Source organism: Anabrus simplex, chromosome 1 (assembly GCF_040414725.1).
Source record: "Anabrus simplex isolate iqAnaSimp1 chromosome 1, ASM4041472v1, whole genome shotgun sequence".
Classification (NCBI taxonomy): Eukaryota; Metazoa; Arthropoda; class Insecta; order Orthoptera; family Tettigoniidae; genus Anabrus; species Anabrus simplex.
The window spans coordinates 133553642-133567166 of NC_090265.1; the positions used below are offsets into that span (position 1 = coordinate 133553642).

The 13525-nt window shown below is 43.8% G+C and overlaps 1 protein-coding gene across 2 annotated transcripts in view; it reads left to right on the plus strand.

Annotated features, from left to right (window-relative positions):
- The window catches only part of Pxd (Peroxidase), a 310908-nt gene that overhangs the window by 233885 nt on the left and 63498 nt on the right, over positions 1-13525 (plus strand). For both annotated transcript variants that reach the window (XM_067139197.2, XM_067139206.2), the window contains one exon: positions 10280-10464. In XM_067139197.2, the coding sequence (XP_066995298.2) occupies positions 10280-10464 (185 nt within the window). The remainder of the gene's footprint in view (positions 1-10279; positions 10465-13525) is intronic.

Consider the following 13525-nt stretch of genomic DNA (forward strand, 5'->3'; position numbering starts at 1 on the left):
TCAATTCTGAGGATCGTCATCTCCGAGGAGGCTATTGGTCAGACCGGGCGAGTTGGCCGTGCGGTTACGGGCGCGCAGCTGTGAGCTTGCATCAGGGAGATAGTGGGTTCGAGCCCCAGTCAGCAGCCCTGAAGATGGTTTTCCGTGGTTTCCCCCATTTTCACACCAAGCAAATGCTGGGGCTGTACCTTAATTAAGGCCACGGCCGCTTCCTTCCCATTCCTAGGCCTTTCCTATCCCACAGTCGCCATAAGACAGCGACGTAAAGCAAAAAAAAAAAAAAAATAGCTATTGGTCAGTTGTATCAATCTCTTGTGGTCCTCGGCCAGACGTGCTGCACCAAAGATTTTGAATCCATCTATATTCTTGATGATATTCGACCTTCGGGCGAGAACTCGTCCACGATCTCTCTTGGCGGAAACATTTCCAATGTGATCCTTTTTTCTATGCTGTCATTCCCACGTCGCATAGTGTGTTCAAAGAATTGTAAAACTCTTTCTTTACATATTGATTATAATAACTTATGATTCTAAGGTTGAGTTGGTTTATAATGGAATAGTTGGTGCTAAATGCTGTCCAAGGTATGCGTAACATTCTTCGCCAGCACCACATTTTAAAGGAATCGATTTTCAGTCAACGTCTCTGCTCCACAGAGGAAAACTGAATATACCAGACTGGATACTACTCTCACTTTTAGTGGTGAGCGATCCTTCCGTAAATGGGACAAATTTGACATTACTTTTTTGGCCATAGCTGTTCTTATCTTAATTTTCAGGAGCACAGCTAGGCCCCACCTGAACAGGAAGTGACTGAACCGGGGTATAGCATTTCTGATACGTTCTTCAGTTCCTTGAAGATGTCTGTGCTGGCTAATTTCTCGGCCTACTGTAACTTAACAAAAACACGCAACGCACTGCTGGGCGCCAATTGCAACTCCTCCGCACCTCTCATCTAACAACATGCTAACAAGATCTAACATAAATACATGATAAACCAAATCAAACCCCATGGCGCACAATCCCGAGCGGCCATGGCCTACCAAGCAATCACTGCTCATCCTGAAGGCCTGCAGATTAAGAGGTGTCTTGTGGCCGTTATTGTTGACTTTCTAGACCGAGCCCCCTATCTCACCGTCAGATAACTCCTCAATTATAAACACGTAAGCTGAGTTAACCTAGAACCAGCCCTCACATCCAGGTAAGAAGCTCTGATCTGGCCGGGAATCGAAGCCGGGGCCTACAGGTAAGAGGCATGCACGCTACTTCTACACCGCAGTGCCGTCTAAATGCATGATGATATTAATATATTATAATTAGTGAAAGTGCAGGTAAAGGAGCGCCGGAAGTTTGGGCTGGGAAGACTTGGGAGAAAGGGGACGAGCTGCCCGACTAAGTGGTATGTTCCGAGCTGTCAGTGGCGAGATGGCGTGGACTGACATTAGTAGACGAATAAGTTTGAGTGGTGTTTTTGAATGTAGGAAAAGTCACAGTATGAAGATAAAGTTGGAATTCAAGAGGACAAATTGGGGCAAATATTCGCTTATAGGAAGAGGAGTTAGGGATTTGAATAATTTACAAAGGGTGATGTTCAATTCACTTCCTAATTTTTTGCAGTTATATAAGAAAAGACTAGGCAAACAACAGGTAGGGAATCTGCCACTTGGGCGACTGCCCTAAATGCAGATCAGTGGTGACTGTGACTGAAGTAGATAGAAACAATGTCGGACTCAGCGATGGACGTCGTGTTCACCAACCTACGCTCATTAGATGTAAACTTTTAAGATAGTGGGCTCTCCACTATCCGTATATTTGTAATTATTTGAGGGCTGGTATTTAGAAGGAAGTGACTGTGGCCTGTAAATTAGAAACCATCTCGGCATTCGACTGAAGTTCAAGTAGTGAATCTGTAGAAAAAAATCACAGGGTTTCAATACGGAATTAAATGCACAACCTGAAGCTGACTGCATCCCGCTTCAGTCGGTGGCAATCGAATTCAGGCCACCTGTGCGGGATGTATTGTGACACAAGGATCTATGTCGATCGCTTGTTGCAAGACCCTATGACCTCTGATGTCTCACACCGCCGTCTGAAGTGAAGCGTATCAAGGAAAGTACCTGCAGTGTTTATTCGATAGTGAAGTTGACAATTGCTCTTTTGTGCAACTTTACTGGTGTAACGACTGTAATTGTAATTACTTCAGTGTTTTTACTCATGCCCTTCGGTTCGAACCATAGTGAGTCTATGTGGTCAGTGAGGTCCAGTCTCTGCAACATAATTATAGCCGTGGCAACAAATATTTAAGACAGCAAAACTGCACTTAAGGCTATACACTATAGACTACATAGTGCCAACCTGCAAGATTATCAGTAACTGCAAGACATCATATCGGCAAGTAGGGTGTGTGTGATTAGCGACACTGAATCGAACCCAACAGTTAATAAATCACTATCTTCAGTAGTAAGAGGGGAGAAAGAGTAGGGTTGTGTACCCTTAGTGTATAAGCTTACACGGCAGGGAGTATACATAAAGGGGCTGCCTAGCCGCGGTATAGTTAAGGTGTGCGCTCGATTCACCCGGAAGGATTCGCGCTCTACTGCCCGTCAGGAAGACGAACAATTTAGAAACGATATTCCCCCTTCTGGTTAGGTGTATGACCGTGAGGTTCGCTCAACCTACATAAAAAATGAGTAGGTACCAGGTTAATTCCTCGGAGTAATAATGGCCAGGCATTCCACCTAGCGCGGAGATTACGGGTAAAGGAAAACTTTACCTTTCACTCCTTCAAGGGCCTTCATGGCCTGTTTTGTTTTCTTCTCTCTCTTGTTTAGACATACAATTGCCAGTGCCGTTGTATAGAAATTGTGTCCCTATCTCTTACCCTTGGCTAGATTTCTGCTTCACCCAAGAATTTTAATTCTGGTCAGAGAGTTGGAGCGGGATTCACTAAATATTTGAGGCAACTGAGGAGTCTCTAATGTGTGAGGTAATGAAATTACTGTCATAGAAACCGGGCGAGTTGGCCGTGCGGTTAGGAGCGCGCAGCTGTGAGCTCGGATCCGGGAGATAGTGGGTTCGAACCCCACTGTCGACAGCCCTGAAGATGGTTTTCCATGGTTTCCCATTTTCATACCAGGCAAATGCTGGGGTTGTACCTTAAGGCCACGGCCGCTTCCTTCCGATTCCTAGACTTTTCCTGTCCCATCGTCGCCATAAGACCTATCTGTGTCGGTGAGACGTAAAGCAACTTGCAAAAAAAAAAAAAAAAAAAAACTGTCATGGAAAAACGTATACGTTAATAAAAAGTTTATCTTCTGACCCACATAGAAACAAGATACACCAAAATTTAGCTTATCTTATTCTACGTTTAATTATGTGGGTGTAGGGGTAGCGTACTGCCTCTTGCCCGGAGGCCTCGGGTTCGATTCTCGGTCAGGTCAGGGGTTTTTACCTGCATCTGAGAGCTGGTTCGAGGTCCACTCAGCCTACGTGATTACAATTGAGCAACTATCTGACGGTAAGATAGCGGTCCCGGTCTAGAAAGCCAAGAATAACGGTCGAGAGGATCCATCGTGCTGACGACACTTCGTAATCTGTAAGCTTTCGTGCTGAGCAGCGGTCGCTTGGTAGGCCAAGGCCTTCGGGGATGCTGTGCCATGGGGTTTGGTTTTTGATTATGTGGAGTTGAAAGTTTTATCGTACCCACTTAAAATTTTATCTAGGTTGAACATAGGAGTGACGGAATTTTTTCCACTCCCAACGGAGTGCTGACTTGGAAAATTCATAACTTTAAAAAGTATTAATCTGATCATTATCGGACTTTAATACGTCTTAAAGTAACTTATTGTTGATCTGTAGACCAAGATTTTACTTCATCTCATATTTGTGAGAAAGGTTGTTGTAAATTTTATGAAAGAACATTTTCTCATTACTGGGTGATCATAGCCGTAAAAAGATCGACTTGTTATGACACTCGTGAGAATATGACACTAAAATGAAAACTGTTTTTTGCTTGCATGTAATTATTGATTTTATATTGATTTATATTTAGTTGAGTGGTTTTGAGAGAAGAAAACAGCGTATCGGCCGAGCGATGTTGCTCAGTTGGCGTATTTTCCGCGCCAACTGAACTCTGTCACTGCCATGAGAGTGACCGGTAGTGGTGGTTATTGTTTTAAGAGAAAGTACAAGTAGGCAACCATCCTATATTAACACTAATCACAGGGAAAATAATGGAAGGGGTTAGACACTTAGAAAAATGAAGGTATCGGCCAAAGAAAGACAAGGGCCACGAATGGCGTGAAGATGAAAGACTCCCTAGGTCTCGAATGCTCTAATACCGCCGTAGTCGGAAAACGACAACAATTGACGAAGAGAGGTCGAATAGGACAAATGAAAGTGAGGAGGCTGACACAAGTAAGTGGAAGCAATGCCAGACTCATTTAGAGGAACCGTGGTCGCCTATTCACGCTCCCAAGTTGAGAGCCCCTGGCGCTTTTTTTAGTCGCCTCTTACGACAGGCAGGTGATACCGTGGGTGTTATTCTACTGCCCCCTTCCACAGGGTTCGCCACAAGAGCCAAGTAATACGGCTAATACATTGTCACGCTGATCACATGATATTTCAATATTTACAGACAATCAGGCTGGTCAGTAGCCGCCTTGGTAGTCCGTTTGTCATGTAAGTCATCAGAAAGCCCAGATCAATCTGTGGTAAGACTTAGGTGTTGTATAAAAGTCAGAGGAGTGCAGTGTTAAGTGATGCTTTCATACGAGATGGCTTTGAGTTTCCAAACCTCCGCGTGTCATTTATGAACATCGACCAGCAGCCCAGAAAACAAAGCTAGGTCTGTTATCCAAGTAGGACGGAAGCGCGATAATAGATGCTAAATGAACACGGAATTCTAGTTGCTTGAGTTATGGAGACATTCACTGTGCTCCGTGTGTTTTGGGAATTCGTTACTGAATGCATTACGATCCACTGTGAATTGTACAGTGGCTGACCATGGTTGTTTAACGATCATGAACAGCAGTGTCCGGCAATAATTGATCGTAGAACCAGAAGACAACACTGGCTCAAACCATAGACACATTCAATGCAGGAGGTAGCAGACACATATCCTGCGGACCTGTGGAGTGTGCTTTCCCTTCTATGGGTAAGGAGCCCAACAGAGCGCCTCACTTACTGTACTTTACTGTAGCCGATCAGATCGCAATCTGTGTCATCCAAAAGTTCTCAGAATATTCTATTATTCTTACACATCTCCAATACAAAGTCCATGATGATAGCGCGTTATCGATCTTCTGCTATCATTCACACAAGTGGAGTGCGACCCAAATACTTACCATATTTCCCTGCTCGATTTGAACACCTTCCAGATCACCTGTAGGCCTAGCAGGGAAGGCGAACCTATGACACACGTGCCAGGTGACAAGCGAACACGACTACTGTGGCACGTCATACAATATACTAATATATTTGAATGTTTTTAACATAGGTCGAAAATCTAGTAACATAGCATCCTTTAACATCACGCTTTAATAAAGAAGTATTTCTAATGCCATAACTTACAAATTTCATTAGGTTAAAACAAAAATATACCTTATTATTAGAATGTATCTGTTATTAAATATAATCATGAAACATAAGTTCCGAGCTCGATAGCTGCAGTCGCTTAAGTGCGGCCAATATCCAGTAATCGGGATATAGTGGGTTCGAGCCCCACTGTCGGCAGCCCTGAAGATGGTTTTCCGTGGTTTCCCATTTTAATACCAGGCACATTCTGGGGCTGTACCTTAATGAAAGCCACGACCGCTTCCATCGCACTTCTAGCTCATTCCTGTCCCATCGTCGCCAAAACCCATCTGTGTCGGTGCGACGTTAAGCCAATTGAAAAAACAAAACAAAAAAAAACAGACCTAGACCCAATACAGCTGCACTTTTCCAGGACATAGGCTCAGGTGAAGCTGAATGGTTATTCCTGAGCCAGATCATCTCCGGCGTGCTCTGTTAACTTGGAACCCTTTTCTGTTGTAGTTTGGATAATGTTTTCGTCATATTCCTCTTGCATTTACGCCTCGCAGGACAGCCCTCTAATACAAATAACACTAGGAATAAATTTCTCACCTCGCTGCCCCAAATGCTACTCGTTGTATACTAACAGCTGCATTTTTTAAAGCCTTCATTACCCACCCTGAGAGGGTGGGGTGGGCCACCTAAAGGACAACACACTATCTCTGGCCAAGGTGCAACGTATGCTCACTTCACATTCCATAGGAGAGAACTGCTCGGTTTTTATGAGAACTAACGCGCTTGAATTGTTCAGGTGATTGCATCTAGAATTAAGAGTCATGAAGTTAAGAGTAGAATGTTGTCACACGGCCGGATCTATGGTGTGGGGACACTTGCAGTAAAGAGGAATGCGAGTGACCGGTGATAACAAGCACAGAGCCGTTCGTGGAGGAAGGATATGACCACGGTGGCGTGACGTAGAAAATTACATTCGTCTCACACGTTTAGAAGGGGATCAAGGCCTTGAGTAAGGTACTTATGACTATAGACCGGTGTTATAGATACAAGAAAGTTTATTTTACAGTGTCATTGGAGCACGAAGGATATATATTACCATTTTCTTGCAAATCACCTGCCAGGCTAAAGTAAGGCCCGAATTCACCAACGTCAGTTGCTTTTCCTGATATCCTATATTTCGAAGACTCGGATAATATCATTATCTCGGATAACGGTCGCTTTTGTTTCATCTCCCAAACCCAATGGCGCATTACGAGGTGCCATGTGGTCAGCACGATGGATCCTCTCGGCCGTTAGTATTGCCTTTCTAGACCGGGGCTGCTATCCCACCCTTAGATAGCTCCTCAATTGTAATCACGTAGGCTGAGTGGACCTTGAACCAGCCCTCAGATGCAGGTAAAAATCCCTGACCTGGCCGGGAATCGAACTCCGGGTAAGAGGTCTGTATTATCTCGGTTTATCAATACTAAGTTTTCGTTTCAATCTGAATTTGAACCTTAAATTTTTCATACTGACGCACGGGAAACAAATTACTACTTGCTACCGCCAGTATCGAAATGTAAACAATTCGGTATTTGCAAATAGTCGATTGTAAATTGTATGCATGTTGGGTATTCAGCACGAAGTCTGGTTTGATCCTCCACAGCTTCGCCAACAGTTGTCATAAATAGCCTAGGCGTGACTGAAGAGACGTACTAGGGAAATGAGGAGTGAGGTAGTTTCCCGTTAATTTCCTCACCAAGCCAGACGTTGCTATAATATATCAGCCTGCCAAGCCCACTGAAATGCATGAACCAACTGATCCTATGAGCGAGATTTTCACACCATCCATAACAGGGACTGGCTGCATAAGGAGCCAAGGATGAGACTGAGACAGGTCAATGACAGTAACAAATTTATTCTAGCCCATACCAGAAGACATAGTGCACTGTAAACACTATATCTCGCCAGCAAAGGCATGCTATGTCCACTATTAACCAGAAACAAAGCAAGAAGCCTAACATGACGTTCCAATCGAATGAACTGTTATTGAATTTGGTGGCAGAAAGCATTGACATCATGCAGCATAAGAAAACAAATTATATAGCCTACACATCGTGTGTGCCTTTGCTGACAAGACCTAGTGTTTACAGTGCACTAGGTCTTCTGGTATGGGCTAGAGTAATTTTGTTACTTTCATTGATCTATCTCTGTCTTATACTTGGCTTTGACAATATGAAAGTGACTAAGGTATGAGTGATGCTAGTAATGCATCTGCAGCCAGTCCCTGCTATGAATGGTGTGAAAATGTTGCTCATAGGGTCAGTTGGTGCAAGCATTTCAGTGGGCTTGGCAGACTGATATGTAATAGAAACTGCTGGCTCGGTGAGGAAAGCAACGGGAAACTACCTCACTCCTCATTTCCCTAGTACGCCTCTTCAGTAATGCCTAGGCCATCTATGACAGCTGATGGCAGAGCTGTTGAGGATCCAGCCAGCCTTGGGGCTGAAGACTGAACATACACATACACATCGTGTATTAACAGGAGCCTCCGTGGCTCAGACGGCAGCGCGTCGGCCTCTCACCGCTGGATACCGTGGTTCAAATCCCGGTCATTCCATGTGAGATTTGTGCTGGACAAAGCGGAGGCGGGACAGGTTTTTCTCCGGGTACTCCGGTTTTCCCTGTCATCTTTCATTCCAGCAACACTCTCCATTCTCATTTCGTAGCATCTATCATTCATTAATATATCACTTTGGGAGTGGCGACCCCATCGTAATAACAGCCTATATATGATTCATTCATTCATTCATTACATCCCTGACCCGGTCACTGACTGGAAAACAGGTTGTAGGTTTTCATCGTGTATTAACACAAAAAATAAGGCGATATTCCTTAGTTCGGCATTAAAATATCACCCAGTCGTGTACCATGCAAGATATAAGCTACAATCGATAATTCATTTTAGGCCTACCTATGTGTTATGTTCGATCGCGGATAACACTGGCAGCTTTAGATAACCTGGAACGTGCTTCAAAATGAGCGTCATCGTAGTTCTCAAAGTATGTAGCGCGTTCTTTTGATCCATCTACTGCATAAACATGGTCATATTCCTCCTGGTTATGATTTTCTTTTTCACTTCAATATTCCAGACGTCTACATTAGAAATCGATATGGTCGCTCTAGGTTTTCGTGTTTAGTGATCACTTATTTAACATCAACGAGTTTAAAGTCTGCGATCATGTCCAGGATTGAACGATCAACAGTATCGCTGACATGAAAAACGTCCTCCTTTACCTCCCTGTGGATGCGTTCTGTATGATACATCTGCGATAAGGGATGGCTATAGGGAGTGCCTTCAGGCGCTCTCAACTTGGGAGCATGGGTTGGCGTCCACGGGCCCCTAGCTTGTAGCATTGTTTCCACCTGCTCGTCACTTTCAGCTTTCACCTCCCGAGGTAAGTTTTCGTTCACATCTGGCCCGATGGTATTAAGTTTGCGAGACCCAGAGAGTTCTTCATTTTCACGTCTTTCATGGCCTTTACACTTCTTTATCTGATACCCTCATTGTTCGCCGGATCGGTACTCTTTGTTCTTCTCCCTGATTAGAGTTTTATTGTTTTAAGGGGTACCACACCAATATTTTTATTTTTAGGATATATAAAACAATTCATTTCGGACATTGGATTTCGACAACATGAACAGAATTTCGTGCTCTACAATGCTATTTTACGAACACGGACAGTATATGAATATGTGAGTGTTTTCAAGTAATTTTAGCAGTGATTTGCATTTATTTATGAAGATCAGCGATGCATAACCTCACCGAATACCATATACATTACAAAAAAGATGAGTGAGTTTGAAAACAGCAGTCACATGTAGTTATTACGTACATGATTTTCTTCGCTGAATTTTCATTATGGCTTGGAGATATGTAACAATTCAGTGAAAATGAAAATCCACAGCCTGTTTCTGGTCATTCGACCGGGTCAGGAGTGGAATGAATGAAACCCCTATCTAGCAGTGAGGATAGGAAATGTGCCGACTGCCGAAGCGTGTCGCACTCCTCTGGGGCAATGATAAATGACTGACAGATGAAATGAAATGTTAATGGCGAGTGTTGCTGGAATGAAAGATGACAGGAAAAACAGGAGTACCCGAAGAAAAACCTGTCCTGCCTCCGCTTTGTCCAGCACAAATCTCACATGGAGTGACCGGGATTTGAACCACGGTATCCAGCGGTGAGAGGCTGGCGCGCTGCCGCCTGAGGCACGGAGGCTACGTAACAATTCAGTATTCGCGTCAAAATATTGACGTACTATGCCAGAAAAAATTCCCGGAGTAGATTTATGTCATTAATATGTCTTTATTTATTTTTGTCCTGTCCGGCTCCATGGCTAAATGGTTAGCGTGCTGGCCTTTGATCACAGGGGTCCCGGGTTCGATTCCCGGCAGGGTCGGGAATTTTAACCATCATTGGTTAATTTCGCTGGCACGGGGGCTGGATGTACGTGTAGTCTTCATCATAATTTCATCCCCATCACGACGCGCAGGTCGCCTACGGGAGTCAAATCAAAAGACCTGCACCTGGCGAGCCAAACTTGTCTTCGGACTCTCCCGGCACTAAAAGCCATACGCCATTTCATTTCATTTCATTTAATTTCATTTTTTGTCCTGGAGGTGTAGGCAGTAAACGGGAACTTTTAGACATCTGTACGAAATAGGCCTTACATGTAGGTGCCGCTCCTAATATTCTATTTTGTATGTTTCAGGTATGAATCATTCTTTAAGGGCTTCGCCAGTAATGGGGGCGCTCAGTGCGGCCCAGTTGTTCCTGGAGTGTGCAATAAGGAGAAATACCGTTCTATCGACGGCTCCTGCAACAACCTGAAAAACCCAGGCTGGGGTATGCCTCGAACTACCTACAACCGAGTAAAGCCTGCCAAATACGGTGACGGTGAGTAGTCAAAAACTTTTAGTTTTATAGTTGATAGCGACAGTTACTTGTCTTTCCTCCATGAAAATAAACAGCTCCTGTCCGACTTGTTGGCTGAATGGTCAGCGTACTGGCCTTCGGTTCAGAGTGTCCCGGGTGCAATTCTCATTCTCACCTTCATTGGTTAATTCCAATGACCCGGGGGCTGGGTGTTTGTGCTGTTCCCAACATCCCTGTAACTCACACACCACAGGTAACACTATCCTCCACCACAATAACACGCAGTTACCTACACATGGCAGATGCCGCCCACCCTCATCGGAGGGTCTGCCTTACAAGGGCTGCACTCGGTTAGAAATAGCCACACGAAATTTTTATTATTACAGCTCCTTAACAGCTATGGTCCTGTCACTACGACCGTCCATCAAGCCAGACATCCTGCAGATATTGAATGTTACGTGGTCAGCATATCAACATTTAGTATTCATCGGGAACATTACATTTCGTACCAAGGAGCTCCTCAGTTGACCCAAAGAGTCTGATTGAACAGTTTTAATCCTCAGATAATAGTTAAAAATCTTTGGATGTGCCTTCAGTAGCTATGAACATATTTTATAATAAATATAGACTGTATAGGCTATACAGTATATATTTACAAGTTGCCTTACATCGCACCGACACAGATAGGTCTTATGGCGACGATGGCATAGGAAAGGGCTAGGAGTGGGAAGTAAAAGGCCATGGTCTTAATTAAGATACAGCTCCAGCATTGGCTTGGTGTGAAAGTGGGAAACCACGCAAAACCATCTTCAGGGCTACCGACAGTGGGGTTCGAAACCACTATCTCCCGAATGCAAGTTTACAGCTGTTCTCCCCTAACCGCACGGGCAACTCGCTGGGTAATAAATAAATAAAAAAATTAATACATAAATAAATAATAACAGGAAAAGTGGACTATCAGTCTGGTCTACAATTTTGAATAGTTCACTCACGTACGAATAGTTCATATTCTACGTTCTGCCTACGAAGTTCGGAATGAAGTTGCTTCAGTTTCGTGAGATATCTGATGGACTATTTGTCTCGTTATTTCCAACTCTAGTCGTGAGAACTCAGAATCTCAACATCATTGGTTCAAACCTGACAGTGGTAATCCAGATTTTTGAAGGGCGGGAAAGAGTCCATTCATTACTCAATTTCGTATGATGTCGACATTTAAAAAATCCTCTTGTGACACATTGCCGGCCTCGTGGTGTAAGGGTAGAGTGCCTGCCTCTTACCCGGAGGCCCCGGGTTCGATTCCCGGCCAGGTCAGGGATTTTTACCTGGACCTGAGGGCTGGTTCGAGGTCCACTCAGCCTACGTGATTAGAACTGAGGAGCTATCTGACCGTGAGATAGCAGAGGATTCATCGTGCTGACCACGCGACACCTCGTAATCTGCAGGCCTTCGGGCTGAGCAGCGGTCGCTTGGTAGACCAAGGCCCTTCAAGGGCTGTAGTCCCATGGGGTTTGGTTTTTTTTTGTGACACATTTGTGTTTATCCGACAAAAACCGAGCGGTTAGGGTCGCGGTGCTGTGAACTTGCCTTCGGGAGACAATGGGTTCGAACCCCACTGTCGGCAGCCCTGAAGATGGTTTTCCGTGGTTTCCAATTTTCACACCAGGCTGTATCTTAATTAAGGACACGGCCGCTTTCTTCTCACTCCTCGCCCTTTGCTGTCCCATCGTCGCCACGTAAAGAAAACCCGACAAAATTAAAGTTGTGCTACAGATCACCCTACAGAGGTCTGGTTTCTCTGCCACCTGATAGAGCAAAATGGAACGTCGATATTGCCACAGAAAAAATCTAAATTGCGTTAAATTAAAATAATCGCACATGGTCACTGACGCCATTTTTGGCCACATAATGAGGATGGATAACAGCAGATTGACAAAACGAGTTTTCAGCCATATTTACGAGAGCAAAAATGGCAACCAGCAGATCTAGATTGTACAAAAAAAGATGTGGGAGAGTTTGGAATAACAGAAGATATAATACAAAACAGAACAACTTTCAGAAGATTGATACAAAATGTCAAGGATTTCTCGGTGGAAAAGAAGAAGAAAATAACATCTGGACGCAAGAGAGGAGAAAACAGAAAAGTGAAAGAGTGAAAAACTATTGGAAGTGAAGAAAAGAAGGGTTAAGATTAATTCACGGGCACAGGGTTACTTTCTGTGGTGCTTAGATGACCAAAATGATGATGATAATAATAATAATAATAATAATAATAATAATAACAGTAATAATACAACGGAGAGCGCTGACACAGTTGTCTAGCCAATCAATTTCCAGCCCGAATGTCCCGTATTCGAATTCCTGAGATTTCGGGTGTGATTTTCATTACGATCAGTGCCTGATAGCCGAAAGGGTATCTGGTTTTAAAAACCTCCCAGCAAAGTTTCAAGCTGATCCCCTGATCCCGCATTACAGTGGAAAGGTGGTATTGTAATAATAAAGAAACAATAATCAAAACTATTTTTATGTATAAAACAGTTTTATTGAACTAATTTAATGTAGGATGACCCAGTAAGTACACATACATACAATTATATATGAGAATAGATTACAATATTTCCCTCGTTAGTGGTTATTTACAAAGTTTCTTGTTCCCCTCACAGCAGGGCGCCTGCTCCATTATTTAGATGCTTTCCATAATCTTAATTGACAGCTCACCTATCACTTCACTTCGCACGCTCATTCACTCCACTCATTACCTTCAAGCACACAAATTAAAACACAGAGTTTGTTAACAATTACAATGCACAACGACTGTCCCTTGTCTCGACTCCAGTCTAGTCCGTCACTTACATAGTCAACACAATCACAATTAGTGACAGTCAACATGACTGCTCGACACACTGAACTACTCAACACGTATCAAACAACAACAACAACAACAACAACAAAAGCAACAACAGTACTAACCAGCACTCCTTTCCAACACTACTCCAACATTACGACGACACTCACTACCCAGAACAACGCCAACACCAACCATTGAACTGCGACCACACAACAACAAAAAGCAACCAACAACATC